The 23023-nt window shown below is 39.0% G+C and overlaps 1 protein-coding gene across 2 annotated transcripts in view; it reads left to right on the forward strand.

Annotated features, from left to right (window-relative positions):
* The window catches only part of NBAS (NBAS subunit of NRZ tethering complex), a 333473-nt gene that overhangs the window by 117831 nt on the left and 192619 nt on the right, over positions 1-23023 (forward strand). For both annotated transcript variants that reach the window (XM_019970679.2, XM_070799115.1), the window contains 4 exons: positions 6262-6345; positions 12012-12165; positions 19357-19542; positions 20169-20342. In XM_019970679.2, coding sequence (XP_019826238.2) covers positions 6262-6345; positions 12012-12165; positions 19357-19542; positions 20169-20342 — 598 coding nt within the window. The remainder of the gene's footprint in view (positions 1-6261; positions 6346-12011; positions 12166-19356; positions 19543-20168; positions 20343-23023) is intronic.

Consider the following 23023-nt stretch of genomic DNA (forward strand, 5'->3'; position numbering starts at 1 on the left):
GGTTAAATATTTATTTTCAAACGATTGCAGTCTTTTGGGAGAGAAATAAGCCTTGTGGCACCTGTTGTTTAGTCGCTAAGTCGTGTCTGACTCTTTGTGACCCTATGAACTGTATCCCACCAGGCTCCTCTGTCCATGGGATTTTCCAGGCAAGAATACTGGAGTGGGTTGCCATTGCCTTCTCCAGTGGATCTTTTAACGCAGGCACTGAACCTGTGTCTCCTGCTTGGCATATGGATTCTTTACCACCAAGCCCCTGGGAAGCCTGTGGTGTTTACTACTACCTTTTAAATCAGCTCCTCAGATTTTTTTGTCACTATTTATTGCAGTGGCCAGGTGCCCACCCAGTGTGATGTCAGCAGAGTTTATTGCCATTGTTAGGCATTTGTAAATACAATCATTCATATGATCATTAATGTGGTGTTTCTATTTATCATATAGTAGATCCTGAAATGGTAACAAGTCACATATATCCTGTATTTCACTACCCATGAAAAACCTTGGTGGTGTTGATAATACTGCTGCTTTTTATGGTGAATGAGTGCTTATTATATATGAAGTACTGTTCAAAAGGCTTTCTGTGTTCTAATTTGATCCTTCGCAAATTCAGATTCTTATTGTCCCTATTTGACTAATGAGGAATCTTGAAGTACATGCAGATTGAGTAACTTGATCAAGATGACATGGCTCTGCAGGGTGGTATCACAGTTCTAACGGAGATTAGACTTCTCAGAGCATGCTCTACCTTTTAGATTAGAATTCAAGAAAACATGGCTCTAGTCTCATCTTTGTTTTGGGCATTAATGAATGCTACAATATTTACTAAATAGATGAGGCGTCTGGGTCCCAGGGATTTAGTGGTGAAGGAGAATTCAAGTCCTAGTGTGGTGGGTTTTTTTTTTTTCCCTCTTGTTTATCTTTGACACATTGCTATCACCTGAGAATACTGTTAAGTTTCGGGATATCTTATTAGCCTAGTCTCTGTTTCATAAGCCAGTTACTAATGAATAAATATAACTTAACATCTTTAAATCAGTGCCTGAAAGGTGGCAATTAGTTGCAATATACTGTTTAGCTTTTTGTTTCCAAAGCATAGAACGTGAATAAAAAAACTTTTTGAAAGTTTATTCATGATAAAATTTCTTTGAAATAAAACATTTATATTTAGTGTGAGAAATAATTGGTGAGAGAATAGTTGACCATAATAGAACTTGTTACAGTCATTCCTTTCCTGCTGACAGATACATGTTACCTTCAGATGAAACCAGCAAAGTTTATTGTTTGAAAGAAAAAAATGAGCAGGGCTCTAACATAAAGAATCCTGAAATTAAGCAGAAGCAGTCATTATTTTGTAAAGGGGTAATTAAAGTGGCAACAAAGGTCCATCTAGTCAAGGCTATGGTTTTTCCAGTAGTCATATATGGATATGACAGTTGGACTATAAAGAAAGCTGAGCATCAAAGAATTGATGCTTTTGAATTGTGGTGTTGGAGAAGGCTCTTGAGAGTCCCTTGGACTACAAGGAGATCCAACCAGTCCATCCTAAAGGAGATCAGTTCTGGGTGTTCATTGGAAGGGCTGATGTTGAAGCTGGAACTCCAGTACTTTGGCCACTTGATGCGAAGAGCTGACTCATTTGAAAAGACCCTGATGCTGGGAAAGACTGAGGGCAGGAGGAGAAGGGGACGACAGGATGAGATGGTTGGATGGCATCACCGACTCAATGGACTTGAGTTTGGGTAAACTCCAGGAGTTGGTGATGGACAGGGAGGCCTGGCATGCTGCAGTCCATGGGGTCACAAAGAGTAGGACATGACTGAGCGACTGAACTGAACTGAATTTAAGTTTATCATGTACTTCATTTTTTTTTTAATTGGGGATGATGCATTTATATTTACAGTCTTCCCTAGCAAAGTGGAAACAATAGAAGAAAAAGATGAAATAAAATGTATGTAAATGTTGTTTTGTGGTTATAGAACTGAGATTCAAATCAGTTTTGCACCTAACAAAGCTTTGTACAGCTTTCTGGAAGGAATAGCTCTGTTTTCTAGTTTTTTTTTTTTTTTTTTTAAACCATGTTTTCACCTAATCCACTTAGTGATCAGTTTACAGGGCTAATATTTTTGTTTTAAACAGAATTAATAAAAAGTTTTTCTCTAAATTTTATTAAGCATTCTGTTTTCTTTGTGAAAGAATAAGCTAAAAGTTGGGCATTTTAAAGATACTAATGATAGAACTGATCAATCATTTAGAACTGTAAAGAATGGTCAGGTTTAGGGAAATACATATTCTGAAATCTTCCCCCCCCCATAAGTATAACATGACATGTTAAATTCTCTGATTGTAGATGTATACAATCACCAGTATAGATTTTGCCCTTTCATGAGGATAATAATCTGTATCAAGAAAGTATTCTTGCTCTCAGATCACAGAACCCATGTAAATATACCTCCTCGATGTATGTGTAATCTTTTTTATTGCTCTATTCCAATTTTGAATTTTTGTGATGCTCATGAGATCACTCTAAAAAACAGTCTTTGTGGTGTCAGTTAATTCATTTGCCATATTATTTTATAGTCTGCTAAATGTCAGGCATCATTTTAGGCTTGAGGATGTGGCAATAGACAAAACAAGGAAAAATGCTGCCCTTTAGGAATTTATATTCTGACTGGGGAAAAACCCTATGTCTTTCTTAAATGTTATTTGATTTACGATAAAGAACTTAACAGTGTTTTTACAGCAAGCATCTTAAACTCCTAAAATTAGTCCAAAAATAATTTGCTTTGTATAAGCATCCTGGAACAAAATCAAAGCACAGAAAGGTTTCTGTTTTTATATAACTGTTGAGGATCAAGCCTAAGATGAAGCCATATTTGGTAGGAGTTAGTTTCTGAAGATGAAGCCATATTTGGTAGGAGTTAGTTTCTGATCCTACTGGTAATGAGATTGGTTTTGTATCTCAGTTTAAATGTGTCCTTTAAATATGCATATAGAAGGTCCTACTGGGGTGTCTGAACTAAAATATGAGAAGGTTCATGTTGCCCTCTGCTCGCGCACAGTCTGACTGGTGCCTCTGTCTAACTTGGTGGCCATCTACTAGCTGGGAGGGTAAGCTTTGGATTCTGTCAGGTTGTGTTTAAATCTGTGGCTTTGTCATTTATTGAATTTATGAGGAGAAACAAGTAGCTTGGGCCTCAGGTTTCTCATTATAGTATCAGGAGGATAATACCACTGCAGTGCTGCTGCTGCTGCTGCTGCTGCTGCTGCTAAGTCACTTCAGTCTTACTCTGTGCAACCCCATAGACGGCAGCCCACCAGGCTCCCCTGTCCCTGGGATTCTCCAGGCAAGAACACTGGAGTGGGTTGCCATTTCCTTCTCCAATGCATGCAAGTGAAAAGTGAAAGTGAAGTCACTCAGTCGTCTCCGACTCTTAGCGACCCCACGGACTGCAGCCCACCAGGCTCCTCCATCCATGGGATTTTCCAGGCAGGAGTACTGGAGTGGGGTGCCATTGCCTAGGTAGGACCAACTTAGGTATTGCATATTAAAAGCAATTTATCGTGTCTGGTCCATAGTGAGAAATCAATAAATATTAAAGGTTATGCTATTGCTGGCCATTCCTAATATATTATTGTTAGTATTCTTACCATTATATCAGTGGTGATCACATTTAGAAACACGTAGAAACATGTAGTTGTGCTGTGCCCTGAAAATGGAGCAAAAATGCTTCATCAATCTAAGGCTCTTTAGGCCTGCTTTTTGGAGTGAGTCTCAGAGCAGAACCTGTCTTTAATGTGTGATTTGATAAAAATAGGCATGTTTTCTTACCCATTTCAGTTTATTGAAGGTTGACAAAGTCTTAAAATTTTCTAGTCTTTTTACCAAATTTTGTAGTCTTTTTACCAAACATTTGCCAAATAAATGTTACTTTGCTCAGAGCCCCACACCATTACTGATCATTTTAGTAGTAATCCTTATATGTAGTATGTATTTTATAGAGAAAATGCAAATCTCAACTTATGATAAATTTTTCTCAGTCTTTTGAAAAACATTTTGTGTAGCTTATGGAACCATGTCTGCTGTAATTAGAAAAGGCGGTAATAGTTTGCTGAATTAATTTTTTCCTTGTTCCTCAATTCATTGCTACAATTTATTCTTATCTTGGAAGAGTGAGCATTATTATCATTGTTGTATCCAAATGTTTTCTTTTCTACCTATTCAGTGATCTGTGATAAAGTATTAGTTACTGATGTGGAAGGAAATAAAATAGTTTTTTACTTGGTGACAAATGAAATACTGTGATTTTGGTATCTATTGTAATTAATCGTCTATATGACTGAAATTTAAAACCATGAAGTCTCATGCCTTCAGAAATGTATTTTTGGTTTGCTAAGACATTGCATGCTAGCTAAAAAGTGGGTAAAATTCTGTTTTAAAAATAATATAATAAATTTCTTATGTATATCTAACAGGGAACTTTAACTTCAGAAAATTTGCAACAATAATAATAACTTCAGCAGTCGTGTCTGACTCTTTGTGACCCATGGAGTGTACAGTTTACGGAATTTTCCAGGCCAGAATACTAGAGTGGGTAGCGTATCCCTTCCCCAGGGGATCTTCCCAACCCAGCGATTGAACCTGGGTCTTCTGCACTGCAGGCAGACTCTTTACCATTTGAGCCACCAGGGAAGCCCATAGATGCTGCTGCTGCTGCTACTGCTAAGTCGCTTTAGTCGTGTCTGACTCTGTGCGACCCCATAGACGGCAGCCCACCAGGCTCCCCTGTCCCTGGGATTCTCCAGGCAAGAACAGTGGAGTGGGTGCTATAGACAGATAAATCAACGCTGCTGATTTCCAGGGCTTCACAGCTTCTCTGTTCCTTGTAACCCCCCAGCAGTTTCCTGCTGCTATCTACATAAAGACTACCTACCTTTTCCCCAAATGCTTATGAAGTATTTTTTGTGTAAGACCTGTTCCATAGCTTAGGAAGATAAGAAACTGCAAAACATAACCTCATACTATACAAAAGTGCAGTCCTTTCTCTGAGGCTATGATAAATTTTAGGAAAGTACTACCATTGATACTCAAATATGAGATAAGATGTTTTATTGAACTATAAAAGCAAGGTGATTGAAATTTGTTTTTAGAATTTTTGTCTTCATTCTTAGTTCAGGATGTTTGTGTTGTTTTCATAGATTTACGGACTATTAGAGCTAAAAGTTACTTTAGTGGTTGGAAGTGCTTCACTTTAGAAAGTCATGTGCCAAGTACTATACAGCTGGTTAAAAGACCGGTGGGTTTATGCTTTCCTTGTCTCTTCCTTCATAGTTTGCTCTGCTGTCTTACATTGCTTCATTCTTCCTTTTTAATTTATTCTTAACGCCGTGCAATCAGGACTTATCTTTGCCTCTTACATTTTCCTTCTATCATTTATTGGTGATATTTTTAACTTGCAGAATTATTTCTTCACTCTGATTATTAGCTGTGTCCTCTCAGCCTGGTCCCTGGTTGCTCAGCTGGTAAAGAATCTGCCCGCAATGGGGGAGACCTGGGTTCAATCCCTGGGTTGGGAAGATCCCCTGGAGAAGGGAAAGGCTACTCACTCAGTATTCTGGCCTGGAGAATTTCATGGACTGTATAGTCCACGGGGTTGCAAAGAGTCAGACATGACTGAGTGACTTTCACTTCACTTCTGGCTGTTAGGCTGTCCAGTATAGGCACCACCAGCCACATGTAGCTATTTAAATTTTAAATAAAATTAATTAAAAAGTATTAAAAGTTTCTTGGTATCAGTGTCACATTTCAAATGATTGATATGAATATATGTAGCTTAGCAGTTACTGTATTGGATAACCCAGTTAGAGAACAGTTCTGTGATCACAGGAAGTCAGGCTGTACAGTTTTTGAGAGCAGGGGACCATTTATGTTAGCATTAAAAATATAAAATATGGAGTTTTGATAAATATTTTAGAATGTTTGAGTGAACTCAGCCATACCACCTTTAGTTTCTCGTTAACTTTTTTGTTTTGAATTTTCCTTTTCTTTTTGAACCATTTTACTATCAAAGAGAAATCAGCAGTTTGGATTTTTTATTTGCCTATTGTATATGATATGTGTCATATACTACTTAAGATACCATAAAAAGAAATCTTGGAGTTTAAGGTTACAGGATTGATTACTTTTGTATTATGTTCCTTATGTTTCCAGTCATTGAGGTAATGTGTCTTTTAAATGTATGTGCTTTTTTTTGAAATGTTAAGTTATGACGGTGATTCCTTGGTGATCGTTCCTTGGCACGAACATAAGCACCGAGATGAAGACTGGTGTGAGGAGCTGGAGTGCAGGTAAGAACGAGCCAGGGGGAGAGCGCTTCATGTCCTTGTAGGATGGATGAATAGCAGGCCCAGTGCAGGTGGTGTGCGGTGGGTGGTTTACTGGATGGTGGTCCCTGCTTGAGAGTTTGAGGGACATTTTTTAACAGCTTGACTGTACTCAAGGTATGTTAAAAAATTTAATGAAAAAATATTGAATGGCTACCAAGGAGTTATTCTACAAGTGGTCCTTATGTAACAGCTCTTCTCATTCTGAGGTATTCCTTTTCGGTCTTTGACATATACAGGTATGATTTTCATAGCTGTTATTGTGGTATGTGTGCAGTTTTGTTCTTGATTCAGTTTTGATTTTCACTTTTATAAGACTTTACCGTGGAAAGCCTCAGAACATTGAGGCATCAAGTTCTGTAGAAGTGGGTGGGTGATGAGGTGTGGGGCTGAAAGCCCGTACAAGGGGCATTTGAATCCCTTTATTGCCTTACTCTTCAAAGTCAGATAAATGCTCATTGCTCATTTTTACATTTGATATGAGTCATCTTATATTTTTACATTTTTTTAAGCTATGTGTATGAACTGTCTGATAAATGATAAATAAAAGCCCTAAGCAGTAGTGTGATCATTGCAAGTGAAATTTGGGACTTTCTTCATGTTGGCACTCCCCCTTCATTCTGTATCTTTCGCTGTTGATATCTAAGTGCATAGCATATCTAACTCCTAGTTAACCTTTTTCACTCTGATGAGTTTGGTTATAATAGCAATCGAATGCCCTGTGTTTTTGCTGTTACATGCTTTAAATTTTTTTTTTTTTATTAAAGTTCTGTGTAGTTGCAAATAGATTAAAAGTTTAAGATTTTCTGCAAATTTTGTTAAAAAAACAACAACCATACTCCTTTGTTCCCCTTTTTTTGTATCCTGCTCTCCTGAAGCAACTACTTTGAATTCTTTTAAAGGAATGTTCTATTATTTACTCCAGTCTCTGAATAACAGAATTGTATAGCTACTTGGAAAACTCAGCAGTGGCCACAGGACTGGAAAAGGTCAGTTTTCATTCCAATCCCAAAGAAAGGCAATGCCAAAGAATGCTCAAACTACCACACAATTGCACTCGTCTCACACGCTAGTAAAGTAATGCTTAAAATTCTCCAAGCCAGGCTTCAGCAATATGTGAACCGTGAACTTCCTGATGTTCAAGCTGGTTTTAGAAAAGGCAGAGGAACCAGAGACCAAATTGCCAATATCCGCTGGATCATGGAAAAAGCAAGAGAGTTCCAGAAAAACATCTATTTCTGCTTTATTGACTATGCCAAAGCCTTTGACTGTGTGGATCACAGTAAACTGTGGAAAATTCTGAAAGAGATGGGAATCCCAAACCACCTGATCTGCCTCTTGAGAAATTTGTATGCAGGTCAGGAAGCAACAGTTAGAACTGGCCATGGAACAACAGACTGCTTCCAAATAGGAAAAGGAGTATGTCAAGGCTGTATATTGTCACCCTGCTTATTTAACTTATATGCACAGTACATCATGAGAAATGCTAGACTGGAAGAAACACAAGCTGGAATCAAGATTACTGGGAGAAATATCAATCACCTCAGATACGCAGATGACACCACCCTTATGGCAGAGAGTGAAGAGGAACTAAAAAAAGCCTCTTGATGAAGGTGAAAGTGGAGAGTGAAAAAGTTGGCTTAAAGCTCAACATTCAGAAAACGAAGATCATGGCATCCGGTCCCATCACTTCATGGGAAATAGATGGGGTAACAGTGGAAACAGGTCAGACTTTATTTTTCTGGGCTCCAAAATCACTGCAGATGGTGACTGCAGCCATGAAATTAAAAGACGCTTACTCCTTGGAAGGAAAGTTATGACCAACCTAGATAGCATATTCAAAAGCAGAGACATTACTTTGCCAACAAAGGTCCGTCTGGTCAAGGCTATGGTTTTTCCTGTGGTCATGTATGGATGTGAGAGTTGGACTGTGAAGAAGGCTGAGAGCCAAAGAATTGATGCTTTTGAAGTGTGGTGTTGGAGAAGACTCTTGAGAGTCCCTTGGACTGCAAGGAGATCCAACCAGTCCATTGTGAAGAAGATCAGCCCTGGGATTGCTTTGGAAGGAATGATGCTAAAGCTGAAACTCCAGTACTTTGGCCACCTCATGCGAAGAGTTGACTCATTGGAAAAGACTCTGATGCTGGGAGGGATTGGGGGCAGGAGGAGAAGGGGACGCCAGAGGATGAGATGGCTGGATGGCATCACTGACTCGACGGACGTGAGTCTGGGTGAACTACGGGAGTTGGTGAAGGACAGGGAGGCCTGGCGTGCTGCGATTCATGGGGTCGCAAAGAGTCAGACACGACTGAGCGACTGAACTGAACTGATAGCTACTTTTTGATGTTTTTAGTCATGGCCATTATCTGTGGACTTGCTTCAGTGGAAGATAGTGGTTTCGTTTCTTTTGCTCCATATACTCCTTTCCTTTTTGAGCATTTACGTGACCCCCCACTCCCCTTTAGTCTTTTACCATCATTTCAGTGTAATTTAAGCTTAATGCATGGTATAGGTCAGCCATATTTAACTAGAAATCCACAGTTGGCATGGGTAATGAGAGATTGAAGACAGAGATAAGTTGAAAAAGGTGGGAGATTGATGGTAGATACAGTAGAAGGAAAGGTGTGTGGTCTTCACTTTAAGACGGTGCTTTTTGAGGAGAGCCCTGTTCCAGTCACGTGATGCTTCCCAATTCTCCTTAGCCTGTGCCTTTTTATGATTCTGAGAAAGAGATAAGAAGGAATAAGGGCATTTCTTCTCAGACAACAGTAAGCTAAATTGTAAGCTAAACTTGCTGTGCTGGGAGTCTTAACAACTGTAAAAATGAAAAGCTAGGAAAAGGCTGACAAAAGAGAAGATGTTTTTGAAGCTGATACAGATTTGCAGGACATTTCTTGTTTAATTCATCTATTTTATTGCCTTTCCCCTACCTCCTAACCATTTCTCCCACCTTGCATCTTCCACCTCTGGTGATTACGTCTGGTGATTCTCTGTATCTGCAAGTGAGGTTATGGGATACCTTGTGGCTTTTTCATTTACAGTTGCTCCTTGAACAACAAAGGGGTTAGTGGGGCCTGACACTCTGTGAAGTCAGAGGTTTGCCTATGACTTATAATCCATCTTCCCTCCATACCCGAGGTTCCCATCTATGGATTTGGCCACCCATGGGTGGCGTAGTACTGTAGTATTTACTGTTGGAAAAAAAACCTGAATGTAAGTGGACCCACACCGTTCAAACTCATGTCGCTCAAGGATCTACTGTAATTCTGTCCTCTGCTTGATTTAAGAATACTGAAGGAAGAAAAACATGCCGTTTCTGTATTCATGAAGTGTATCATCTAGCAGGAAAGATGCTGCTGCAATAAATTACTAATGTGATGAGTGTTATGAAAGTGAAGTACAAGGGCCACTGGGAGACCTAAACTTGGTGGAGGTCAAGGAGAGTTTTCCATAGGAAGTGATGTGAAATCTGAGATTCAAAGGATCGATAAGATTTAGCTCAGTGGACCGGTGAGTTTGGCTTATGAGTGAAGGGAGTGTTTTAAGAGAGGGAAGAACATTTGGGAGGCTCAAGGCAAGGGCCCCTTTAAGGACTGAAAATAAGACCTGTATTGTTGAAGTGTACAGGACAGAAGTGACACTGGCACCAAGATGAGGCTAGAATATTTTAAGGCAGGTGACAGGCTACAAATAGTCATGAGGACGATAGAATCATGTTTCTGTTTTAACAAAGATAACTATTTCCTCGAGATAGCGTGAATTCAGTTTTGACCTTGTTGCATTTGAAATGCCTAAGAGCAAATAGAAGGGCAGTTTTGGTGCTTTCAAGTGAAGTCTGGGTTAGGGGTGAAAATATGTTGGTGAATTTATATTGTAGAGTCTACCAGGAGACCTAGAGACAATATAGTGAGAAGACAGGAGAGCCGGAGAATTTGGAAGAGGTAGTATTTAACAGTCGGCTCTGGGAGGAGAGTCTAGCAAAGATGACTGTGAAAAGGAGCAGCCAGAAAGATGGGACGTGCATGACTTGACAGTATGGCGTAACGGCATGGCATGCTGGAATGGAAGACAAGCATGTTTCTAGGAGGAGAAAATGTTCAAATTCACAGTGCTGAGAGGGCAGTAAGTTAAGGACCGAAAACAAAATATCAAAGGAACTCTTAAGTTGCTTGTGGATATTTTTCCTCTGAAATGGGAAGATTTCAGGAGATTGGGTGTGACTTTTATGCTTCAGAGATGAGGAGAAATCACAGGTCAGATGTTAACGCAAGTTGCGAAACTAGTTAAACGACTACCCAGTTTTAACTACAGTAGGTTGTCTGAGGCATGTGGATAAAACACCCAAATATTTGTGAGCTTTGGGTATGGTGAGATACTAGAACAGCTAATAATTCCAATGAAAAGAATACCTAAGTAAATAAAAGTTAAACACCTGCTCTGTGCCAGACAATATTCTCTGCATATTTTATTTATATTAATTTGAAAATTCTTGCATAGTGTTATTCCCCATTTTTGATATGAATAAAATGAATCTTAGACTAGTTTTAACTAATTTTTGCAAGATTTCACAGCTTTCAGTAATAGAATTGCATTTGAGTGCTGACTCCAATTATATTATATTATATTATATATATATATAATATTATATATTAGTAATATATTAGTAATAATTATACCACTTGTGATTTACTGACTTACTTTAGGGACTTCCCTGGTGGCTCAGTGGTAAAGAATCTGCCTGCAATGTGGGAGACCTTGGTTTGATCCCTGGGTCAGAGAGATCCCCTGGAGAAGGGAATGGCAACTCACCCCAGACTTACTTTAGATGAATGAATATCCCTAATGGAACATGGTCTTTCCCTCTATTTATATCTGAAATATCTTAGTTTAAGTTGTTATTTTTTTCTTTTTTAGTTCTTAACCATTGAAGGGAATTGGCCAGCATCATCCTCGTAAAAATGCCTCATAATTCACGATCCCTGTGATGTTCTCCCTGTGTACCTTCCTTTAATGTTGTTTCTTTTCCCCTCCTGTTGGCAGGTAGTATAGAGTAGTTCCTAATTTTGCAAATATCAGTGCATTACTATGTTGCTGATACCTACTAAAGTTATATTAGCATCATAAATAAGGCATATTTCTTCTTATTTTTATGAAGTTGGGAAACAAGACTTCTTAATTTACATTTGGCTCAGAGTCACCTTGGGGTGTCTTTACTGAACTGGGTCTGGCTGGCCACCACAGTCATTGCGATTTAGTTGGCCTGTGGCAGGTACGCCGCCATGTGCATTTTAAAGCTACCCAGGGTGAGTCTGATTTTATTTAATACTTGATTGATTGGGGGCATAATTTTTTTTTTTATTTACTGTCTATTCTGATTTTTTTTTTAATTGGGAGAGCTAATAGGAAACTAAAGCATTCTGCAAATTTCCCATTTATCTTGTGTATCCGTGCATATAGGAAAACACACACAAACACACCCTCCCCCAAGTGTGTCCATCCATCCATCCATCCATCCTGCCAGTCTCAGTAACTGCTCTCTCCCTATCTCTGTCTTCCTCTCTTTCTCTCTCATAAACTCATTTTCCCCAGCATTTCAGCCAGTTATTAGTTGTTTTTTCTGTGCTCTGCAGAATGGTGGTTGAGCCGAGTCTTCCGGATGAGAGTGAGTTCCTATACACCGCACAGCCCGAGCTGCTGCGGTACCGGAGCTCCCGGCTGGCAGTGGAGGAGGTGATGGACTGGTACGGGAGCAGAGCAGAGGAAATAGAACATTACGCCCGGCAGGTGAGGCTGCAGTGCTGTGGCAGATGCTCCGCATTCAGTGTGTGTTCTGGCTGCAAATAGCAGAAAAGTTGTTCAAAAATCTTTCTTTATAAAGTATAAGCTGCAAAGTATGTACACACTGTTACAGATTTTCCATGTATGCTTGAATAGGCTTCATAACATTTTAATTTAAAAGATTTTTTTATCAACGTTGAAATGCTTGATTTGCCCCCCTGTCATGTTGCAGAAATGTAGTTGATGATTACTTTGCTTTTCAGGAACCCTGTTTGAACTTTGGTTTCTAATGCTTCTCTGAAATCCAAGACATGATTTCTCTCAGTTTCCCATGAAGCTGAGATGTGTCCCAGCTTCATCAGAGAGGGGTGTGGAAGAGACAGATGAGGGTTGTACCAAAGCTTGTGAGTGTGTGAAGATTGTTCAGTCGTGTCTGACTCGTCGCGACCCCGTGGACTGTGGCCTACCAAGCTCCTCTGTTCATGGAATTCTCCAGGCCAGAATACTGGAGTGGGTAGCCGTTCCCTTCTCCAGGGCAATCTTCCCAGCCCAGGGATTAAACCCAGGTCTCCTTCATTGCTGGCGGATTCTTTAACTACTGAGCCACTAGGGAAGTACCGAAGCTTAGGAGATCTAAAAGAGAATCTCTTCCACTCATAGACTGGGTGACTCTGGATCTGCTTGCTGCCTACCTTTCCAGTACCTTGGTTTTTTTTAGGGGCTTAGATCTTACTAGACTCAGTGATAACAAATAAAATCATCCAGGAGAGACCATTAAAAATTCCACTAATTGAATTCTCTGCAAATGGAAGCAAAAGTTGTCTTCATCCTGGTGGATAGAAGTTGATAGTTCGGAGCCTCTTGAAATCTCATCCAGGGTCTGGCTAGTGGGTGTCTTTTTCATTCTACTTATAGTCTTGGCTTTGGACCTCCTGTCCTAACATCAGGTTTTCATTTGAAGGACCATTCCAGAAGGTCTCAAGAGCAGTTGCACTGTAGGAAGGAAGAAACCCCTTCGTTTAAACTTCTAGTTAGTGTATCTGTCGTGGCCCTGTGTCTCCATTTGATAGAGTTCTTGAATTTCTGCTTAGTCTAATTCCTGTTTTTTAGTATTCATAGAATTGAAGATGAATTATTTTGGAGCTGATGGGATTATTACAGATCCAGCTTTTTCGAGGGTGGCCAAAAATATATATGATGGACTTTTTCAGGTTTTTGGAAGACTACTGAGGACATTTGAAAATGTTTAGAATTCTAAGATACCAGAATGAAAAGAATCTCTGGAGGGGTTCTGGTCTGATTTTCTATGTTATAGGTAGACAAACAGATTCACAGAGGAGAAAGTGAACTACTTGCTCAGGGACACACAGTAGCAGAACCAGACGGAATCTAGGTCTCTGCACAATCTTTCTTATGAAGTCCATATAAAAATGGACAGTTGCACAGCTCTCAGTGACTGAAAGCAAGATAAATTAACCTAAAAAAGTGGTTCTCAATTCTCAGATCCATAGTATTTTTTTTCTGTAGCAACTATTTTGTAATACTTCCTTATTATCCTGATGTGAGAATCATGGACATATCTCATTTACATAAACAGTCTCCAAAAAATTAACACAGTGACTTAACGGTGATAAAATCTATAAATGCTTCATCATGAATACACTAAAAAAGAGACTAAAGTCCGTGAGAAATCACTTTGAACAAGACAGCTGACATTTGCCAATAGATTGAGGGGTATTGCTGAATTAAACATCACGAATGGAATGTGATCAACTCATGGTAAATTTTTTTTTTTTTTTCAGGATATTTGAGAAGGTAGGCAGGAATTAGGGCGAGGTGGTTGTGTAGGACTTCCCTGTACACGGTGGGATGTCTGGCATCCTGGCTTCTACCCATTTAATGGTATGAGTTCCACTAATCCTTAGGAAAGGCAGAATTGCCTCTCACTTGATAACTTAGTACTGTCCCCCTGGTGGACAGTACTGCTCCCGTTAAAAACTGTAGTCTTAGACCAATATCCTGCGTCTGTAAATGACCAGATGCAGGATATTGGTAGGGGTCAGGATATTCATAGGGGTCAGGGTAAGCAAAGGCCTTATTACTTTGCTGATTCATGAGAAACTCAACCTGGTAATAATTGATGAAAGTTATCAAGTGAGTTGAAAAGGTGCAATTTTTGTAGTTTGTATAGGCAAATGTAGGTTGTATACCATGTAGATAGATCCCTTTTAAGAACAAAGTCATCATTTGATTTACACTTACAGGAATTTACAAATACCTATAGTTGACTGTTGTCTCTGGCTTACGAGAAAAGGGATCTTGTTTGAACCAGTTTTGTTGGAGCACTTTGTGGTTTTTAGCTGAACTTCTAGATGTAACACTTATTTTTTGCCTTTTTGAAAATGGGCATTGTTTTGAGCATGAGGTGATATCTCACTGTGGTTTTGATTCGCTTTTGCCTAATTTTAATTATTTTCAACATCTTTTCACATGCCTGTTGAGCATCTGTATGTCTTCTTTGGAAAATGTCTGTTCAGCTCCTATACCTGTTTTTTAATTGTGTTTTTGTTTTTTGTGTTGATTTGTATGAGTTCTTTATATATTTTGGATATTAACCCTTTATCAGAAATATGATTTGCAAATATCTTCTCCCATTTGGTAGGTTGTCTTTTCATTTTGCTGATGGTTCTCTTTGCTTGCAGAGCTCTTTAGTTTTGATATAGTTCCACTAATTTGTTTTTTTCTCTTGTTTCCCTTGCCTGAGGATAGATCCAGAAAGATGTTGCTAGACTGATATCAAAGAATGTTCTGCCTCTGTTTTCTTCTAAAGGTCTTAGAGTTTCAGGTCTTACATTCAAGTCTTTAATCCATTTTGAGTTGATTTTTTTGTATGAAGTAATAGTCTTACTTTCATTCTTTCTCATGTGGTTGTCCAGTTTTCCCAACACCATTTATTAAAGAGACTGTCCTCTCTCCATTGTATGTTCTTTGCTCCTTTGCCATAAATTAATTGTTCATGTATATGTGGGTTTATTTCTAGACTCTCAATTCTGTTTTATTGATTTGTATGTCTGTTTTTCTGCCAATACCAATTTTAGTGTTTAATGACTGAAATTAGTGTTGCAAAATATTTATTCAGGGGTTTAAAAAATAGCACTAACAGAGGAAAAGACCTATACTGGAATGCAAAATGAATTATTTTTTACACTTATCTTCTTTATTTGGTTGTTTTATTAATAATTTATTTTTTAGAGATGTTTTTGATTTCTAGAAAAATTGAGTAGAAAGTACAGAGTTGCCATATACTCCCCTCATCCCCCCACTTATTCACTAGTTATCTCTGTTACTAATATCTTTTATTTGAGTGATATGTTACAATTGATGAACCAAGATGTCTTAGTGGGCAGGTGGATAAATACAGTGGTACATCCACACAGTGAAATATTACTCAGCTCTAAAAGAGAGGTGAGCAATCAAGTCATGAAAAGCAGTGGAGAAACCTAAAATGCCTATTCTGAGTTAAAGAAGCCAGTCTGAAAAGGCTGCATACTGCTTGATACCGGTTGTGTGACATTCTGGAAAAGGCAAAATGATGGAGGCAGTAAAAAGTTCAGTGCTTGCCAGAGGTTGGTGGTGGAGGGATGAATAGACAAAACACAGAAGATTTTCAAGGCAGTGAAAATACTCTCTATGTTACTGTAATGATGGGTACCTGTCATACATTTGTCCGAATCCACAGAAAGGAAACACCAAGGGTGAACCCTCATGTAAATGGTGAACACTGAGCGATAACGGTGTGTGAGTATAGGTTCATCGACTGTTACAAAGGCGCTTCCCTGGGGCGGATATTGGTGATGCAGGAGGCTGCGTATGTGTGAGGGCAGGGTTAATGTGGGCTGTCTCTGTACCTCCTGTTCATTTTTGCTGTCAACCTACAACTGCTCTAAAACATGAAGTCTGTTAAAAACAAAAGCGGAAAAAAAAAATAGCAGTTTCTGAAATACAAAATTTTGAAGTCTATAATTTCTAGACCTCTTGATTTCTGTTTTAGTGATTAAGAATAATTGTAAAGAGAAGAAAGTGATTTGGTGATGCTTTATTTAGTTGGCTGTATAGTTTCTTTCATCCTTTTAGTGATTTAGAAATGCTTATAATTGAGATACTGTTCTTTAGCTTTGTTTTATGTATCGATGTTTCACGTGGTTTGTGCTATAATTGAAGTGGTATCTGACACACTTTTATCTTTTTCATTTTTAGAGATTTAATTGATGTAGGACTACTTCTTCCTTTGTGCCTATTTGGCTTTTGAAAACTTGTTTGTTGGTTTACGAAAATGTGTACATTTAGTGGTGACATTTATCTAGTAAGGGCTTGGGGTATGTGGTATAATTAGGTAAGTTGTAGTAGATCCTGCTTTAAGGTGTCAGTAGTTTGATTTTCAGACATTTTTACTTTGGTAAGTATTTTGGAAAGCAACCAATACAGAGTTGATGTTAGAAACCCAGATCTGGATCACAAAATGGGTAGTTTCAGATTGCTGATGTGCTGCATGTTCAAGCACGTCAAAGTTCTGCTTAAACAAAGTTGTATTGTGTGCATCAGGTTTCTTCATACGTTCTGAGATTTTCTGAGTTTTTTGTTTTTTTTTAATTGGTATACAGGTGGATGCGGCCTTTCTCACATTAAATGTACTTTGTTGGGGTATTGCCAGATCCCTTCTCTTTTGCCTCATGCCTTCTCTACTGGTTGTTTTCCCCCTTATGTTTGTTTGCACCACTCTTTTCAATTGAACATGCAGTTCTTCTCTGTTTTTAACTTCCTTATCTGTCAATTCCTGAGTCTTAGAAGGGCTTTGGGTGGATCTGTAATACTGCTTGGAGTTTTTTTCTCTGTACTGTGATTGTTTCCTCTCCCCCGTTTTCACTCTTTTCTCTCCCCAATGCATCCCTCATTATTTTCAGTAATGACTGTGCTTTGTATTTCATGGAGAAAGTTGAGAAATCATTTCCATTTGCCCTACTCTTTCCAGCTTTCTCAGAGGAAGAGGTCCCTCTTCTTTGATTCACTGGAACGTATTTCCTCCCCTGTCCTCTAGGTTCCACACTCCCCACTCGCTGCTCAGGATTGTACCGGCATTCATCTCTCTCTCTGTCCTCTTATCTTCAACCTCTGGTCTATTACCTACTTTCTCCCCCCAACCTTTTTTGAACATAAAGTTCAAGTCATTACTATTTTGTGTGTATATATTCTTCCTGGCTTCTGTTTTAGCTATCTTCTTTCTATCACAGCTCGACTCAGACACAGCCACTCTGCTCCTGGTAATCACTTTCTCAGTGTTTGCTCATTTCCCTGGTGTTGGCTGCTCCTGCCACTCCATGGAAATACCATCAGTAAGGCCCCCTGTTAGCCTTTTAATGGCAGATCCCCCTCATTTGTTGTTCAACAGCATTGTCCTTTGACACCACTGCCCCTTCATCCCTGCATTGTCTTCCCCTTAGGCTTCTGTGATATCATTTCACTCTCTTCTGTGTCTTTGTATGAGCCATTCACAATCCTCTCCTCCATGTGGCCCAGGGTCTTTGACTTGTCCCTTAAATATTGCTGTCCCCTGGGGGCTATTCTTGTCACTAGTGAAGAGTCTTCTGATGCTAGTAATCACTGTTCTCCTAACTAGTTTTCTTATTTCGGTCCAGCCCATTTCTAGTTCATTCATATTTGATTTGTCATTAATTCAATAAACACTTACTGAATATTATTTCCAAAGTATAGGCCTGTTTATGACATGCCTCAGTCAAAAATCCTTCGGATTTGCGTTTCAAGGTAAACTGCAAACTCCTTAACTTAACAAATGATGTTCTTTTTTATCCGACTCTTCCCAGCTACTCTAGCCTTGTTTTTCACCCCTTCACTTCATACCTTTTCTTTTTTGTTTTCAGTTTATGAAAATGACTGTACTTTCACAACACTCACGCATCTCTCCCTTTCATGCTGTTCTCCTGCCCTTCTTCTTTGTTCACTTACTAATATCCACTGATTCTTTAAAACTCATTTTAAGTGGTCTCTCCTCTGGATGGCTTTATGACTCTCAGGTTGGGCTGCATGCCCTCTTCTTTGAGATCCCAGACACCCTTACTCCACTTGAGTCATTAATTTACCAGATTGTGTTTCCCTATGAGATGGAGATATCTTTGAAAGAAGAGATCTCATCTTACTCAGTTTTATGTTCCTAACATTTAGAATGGTACTCAGTTCCTAGTAGGCCCTCAGTAAATAATCATTATCCTAGGAGTCAAGGAGTAAGTAAGGAGCAGTATAAGGCACTGTGGGTTAAGGCAGCATTAGATGACTTTGCTGTCAATGAGCATATGTCATTTTATAAATCGGATTAGGTGATAGGAGTGGAATTGCTGTATGTTGAGCATCTATAGGAAAATTGTTCTTTGTTTTGCTCTAAGAAGGTCTAAATAGTTGTATAGAGTTAGTCATTCATCAAGTATTTATTGAATGTCATATATGGGTGGCATTGTGAAAGAAGAGGTACTGAACAGGAATATGGAAGCAAAACGTTCTTTTGGGGGCAGAATGGTCTAATGAATACAGATTAATTTCACATTATCACGAACTGGTGGTGGTTTAATCACTAAGTTATGTCTGACTCTTGTGACTCTATGGACTGTAGCCTGCCAGGCTCCTCTGTACATGGGATTTCCCAGGCAAGAATACTGGAGTGCATTGTCATTTCCTTCTCCAGGGAGACTTCTCCACCCAGTGGTCAAACTTGCATCTCCTGCAGGCAGATTCTTTACCACTGACCCACCAGGGGAAGCCCATTATCACTTATTGTTAATATCTATGGTCCCCACACCCCATCCCAAGCTTGTTAATGTTTTGAGAACTAAGTAGGCAAATACATGTAAAACAGCTCTGAAAACTGTAATGCTCTATGAATTGAAGATGATTGTCTTTTATTTTTATTTCAGTATTTCTTGCAGATTATTTAATTCTTTTGAGGCAGTTTGGTGCTGGTATATTTTGTAAAGAAGTCTAATGTTTTTGTACTAAATAAGAACATTATTGATAATGTGATTTTATATAAAATGACTGTAAGAGTTAGATTCTATACTGGAGCTTTTACTTTAGAAAATATGCGAAAGAAGACATAAAACTCAGAGACTTACTGTCTCCTTTCCCTTTTAGGTTGACTGTGCATTGTCGCTTATTCGACTTGGAATGGAGAGGAATATTCCTGGCTTGCTGGTTCTCTGTGATAATTTGGTTACTCTGGAAGCATTGGTTTATGAAGCTGGGTGTGATTTAACCCTAACCTTGAAAGAACTGCAGCAGATGAAAGACATTGAAAAACTAAGATTATTGATGAATAGTGTAGGTTTAATTTTAAAAGCTTCTTTTTTAAGTGTTCCCTATGTACTTTGATGAATGTGTATCTCAAAGCCAAAAGATGAAGTAGCCTTCAAACCAGAAAACTTAGTCAATAAAGGAAGGCTTCTTGACTTAAAAAAAAATTAAATTTTATGAATAAATTCCTGAAGGCATCCGAAACCTTTCTGGCTGGTTTTGTACCTTCTTTGCCCTTCATTCATGCTTATCTATGAATGACTGCCCCCACCCCCCCCCCCCCCCCCCCCCCCCCCCCCCCCCCCCGCCGCCTCCCAGCTAGGCATATTTAAATTAGCTGTCATTGTAGTAACCATGTTTCTAAATCTGTCATTATGCTGGGCTGGGGCTGTGAGGGCCCTCTAGTGTGTTCATGGCACTAAGGAGATGAGCTACAGTGTTCTTGCTGTTGGGTCTGCCAGCCCCAGACAGCAGGTGATTCTCCTGCTGCCTCTTGGGTCCTTAGGAGGCATGAACTGGAGTGTCTGTTAGAGAAAGTGTTGACTTTCATTGTTTGTGAGTCTGGTTATCTTTGATCTTTATGACTTGTCTGTTAATACCAGGTGTTAATATTTAACTTAATGTGTGTGTGTTTTGGTGAAATGCATTTTCAGTGTTCTGAGGACAAGTACGTGACAAGTGCCTACCAGTGGATGGTTCCCTTTCTTCATCGCTGTGAAAAGCAGTCTCCTGGAGTGGCTAATGAGCTGCTAAAGGAATATTTAGTAACTCTAGCAAAAGGGGACTTAAAGTTACCCCTGAAGATATTTCAGCATTCCAAGCCTGATGTAAGTAGAAACGTCTTCAAAATCTCTGTACATTTTCCCCTTAAGAATTATGTTTTATTTACAAAATTTGTAATACTCGGCTTTGCAAGTAATTTCTCTTCAAACCAGAAGAAGTGGTTGTCATTTTATTCTTTAAAAATGTTTTATAAATTGAGTCCAAAAATATTTTGAAAGTTCATCAAATGATGTTTATCTTGATTGATATACTCGAAGTGTATTGACTTTCTACTACATTGTGGAAAAGGCAGTACCAAAAAGTCTTAATATTAATAAGTTGAAAGATAATGAATTCTTACCATAGGCAGGCACTTTTCAAGTATTAACTTATTTAATCTTTATAACAATCCTAGGAGGTAGATATGTTTATTATATTAATATTACAGGAAAAGAAAATCATGATATAGACTGGTTAGGCAGTTGCCCAAGGTCAGGGTAAGGAGAGGACCTTAGGTTTGAACATAAATTTTCTAATTTCCCAGCTATGTTCTTAACTATTGTGCTTTACTGTAATACCAATAGAAGAAGAAAAGATTTCTGCCCTTGAAGACCTTCAAAATACTTATTAAGTTCTTTAGGATCTCATAAGGAGATCTTTTGATTATTCTAAATAACTCTTATATTTGCTTAAGATGGATCCACCTGTCTGTCTGTCTGTCTATGTATCTGTCTTTCTATAGGGTTCAGATACTTGTTCAGATTCACTGGTGGTAAGTTGTTTTCTTAAACGAGGCATATTTTTGCAATATAAATAACCTCTTAATTTAGCCATGAATAAAATATGCTGTTTCAGGGGATTAGTGGCTCCCTTTCCATTGGAATGGAAGCAGAATGGCATAGTCCTTTGAGACACTAACTTTGTAGTGAGAGTTAAAGCCTCAGGTTGTGGTTTGAGCAGAAGCCTTTGAAGGCCTCCTCCAGTCCTTAATTCTAATTGGATGTTCTTGTACTGCCTTTGTTAGCAATCTGAAGTCCTCTAAGGTGTATGGTCATAGACCAGTGTAATAAAGACAGAAAGGAAAGCATTGCTTACTTAAGCTCACACAGTTTTAGGTTTCTGGAAGGCCTGTTTGTCAGAAATGTCTCTGTTTATTGATCAAAGTTTTCCGTCTTCTCATAAGCACCTTCCACTTAGTATTCTGATTTTAAGTTTGGGGTGGTGTACTGTGAGCCAAGGGTGGGTTGCTTATGACAGCAGAATGCTATGTGAGAAGCAGGATGGATTGAATATGAATGTTTTATGAGGAAGAAAGAAGTGACTTTAAATTCTTTCCAGTAATCTTGTTTGTGATCCTTCTTCTTTACAGAGTCTTGTAAATCCTTTGTATATAGTCAGCTTTTTGTTGTTTTTACTTGGCAGTTTAGCATGTGCCTTTTGAATAAAACATATAACCATTTGTTTTTGTTGGAATTTGTCAACATCAAAGCAGAGAACAATGGTATTTGCTGGGCTCTTCCTTTCCAATCTGCTGTCTCTGTTTCTATCAGTGTTATCTTTCTACAGTGCAAATTTGATCATATCATGATCTATGCACAATCTCTGGTGACCTACCATTGTCTGCAGGGTAAATGTTGGGCTGTGGTAAGTGGTGTAGAAAGTTCTTTGGGGTCTACTTTTAGTCTGCCTCTTCAGCCTCATTTCCCTCCAGGAAGGCACTCGTTCACTCACACTACTCACCTTTTCACTGTCAGGTTCTTTCATGCCTTTTTATGTTCTTTGAGGATGTTTCCTCTGCTTGGCATAATCAAGCCCCTTTCCATCACTTAGAGCTTCCCCAGTGACTCAGACAGTAAAGAATCCGCCTGCAGTGCAGGAGACCTGGGTACAATCCCTGGGACAGGAAGATCACCTGGAGGAGAGCATGGCAACCCTCTCCAGTATTCTTGCCTGGAGAATCCCATGGACAGGGGAGCCTGGCAGCGGGCTGTAGTCCATGGGGTCACAAAGAGTCAAGCACAACTAAGTGACTAACACTTTCGCTTCTTTTAATTATAAATCCCTACCTATCAGTCAAGATCTGACTGTCATTTATGCAGTGATTCTGATGGAAAATAAGTGTTATGTACAAGTAATTTCCACTCTTGTTTTGCTGTGCCCACCATTCTCACATGGGGATTGCACTATTTCAGGTTTCAAAAAGACTACCGTATTTCCAGTTCTCCAATACTCATAGGGCGTGATCCTTCGGGGTCCAGAGTAGAAGCACTGGATACTTCCTTGGCCCTTCTCCTTGAACATCCGAGACTGTATCCCAGCAATGGGGATATAGGAGATTGTCTGCTTAACGTTGTAAACTCTCAGCTGCAGTTTCCTGCTGGGCTTGGACTCACACTCCTTAGGAAGTTGAAAAGTGCCTCTGGGACTGTGCTGTTCAGTATGGTAGCCACTAGCCATGTGTGGTTATGTAAATTAAAATGGAAAACTCAGTTACTCAGTCCCACTAGTTTTTTATGCTATTCGCAGTATTTTATAATTACAAACTAAGCTACAATGTCCATATTTATTTTGTGTTGTTGGCATATATATATCTTCAGGGTATATTCCTACAAGGGGATCCTGGGCTCTAAGGATTGGGTTGTGTTGGTATTACTGCATTTCTTTACAGATAAGTTGTTCCGATTTACATTTCCACCAGCAGTGTATGAGCATGGCTCTTTCTCTACAACTTTGCAGACGGAATATG

Source organism: Bos indicus, chromosome 11 (genome assembly GCF_029378745.1).
Source record: "Bos indicus isolate NIAB-ARS_2022 breed Sahiwal x Tharparkar chromosome 11, NIAB-ARS_B.indTharparkar_mat_pri_1.0, whole genome shotgun sequence".
Classification (NCBI taxonomy): domain Eukaryota; kingdom Metazoa; phylum Chordata; class Mammalia; order Artiodactyla; family Bovidae; genus Bos; species Bos indicus.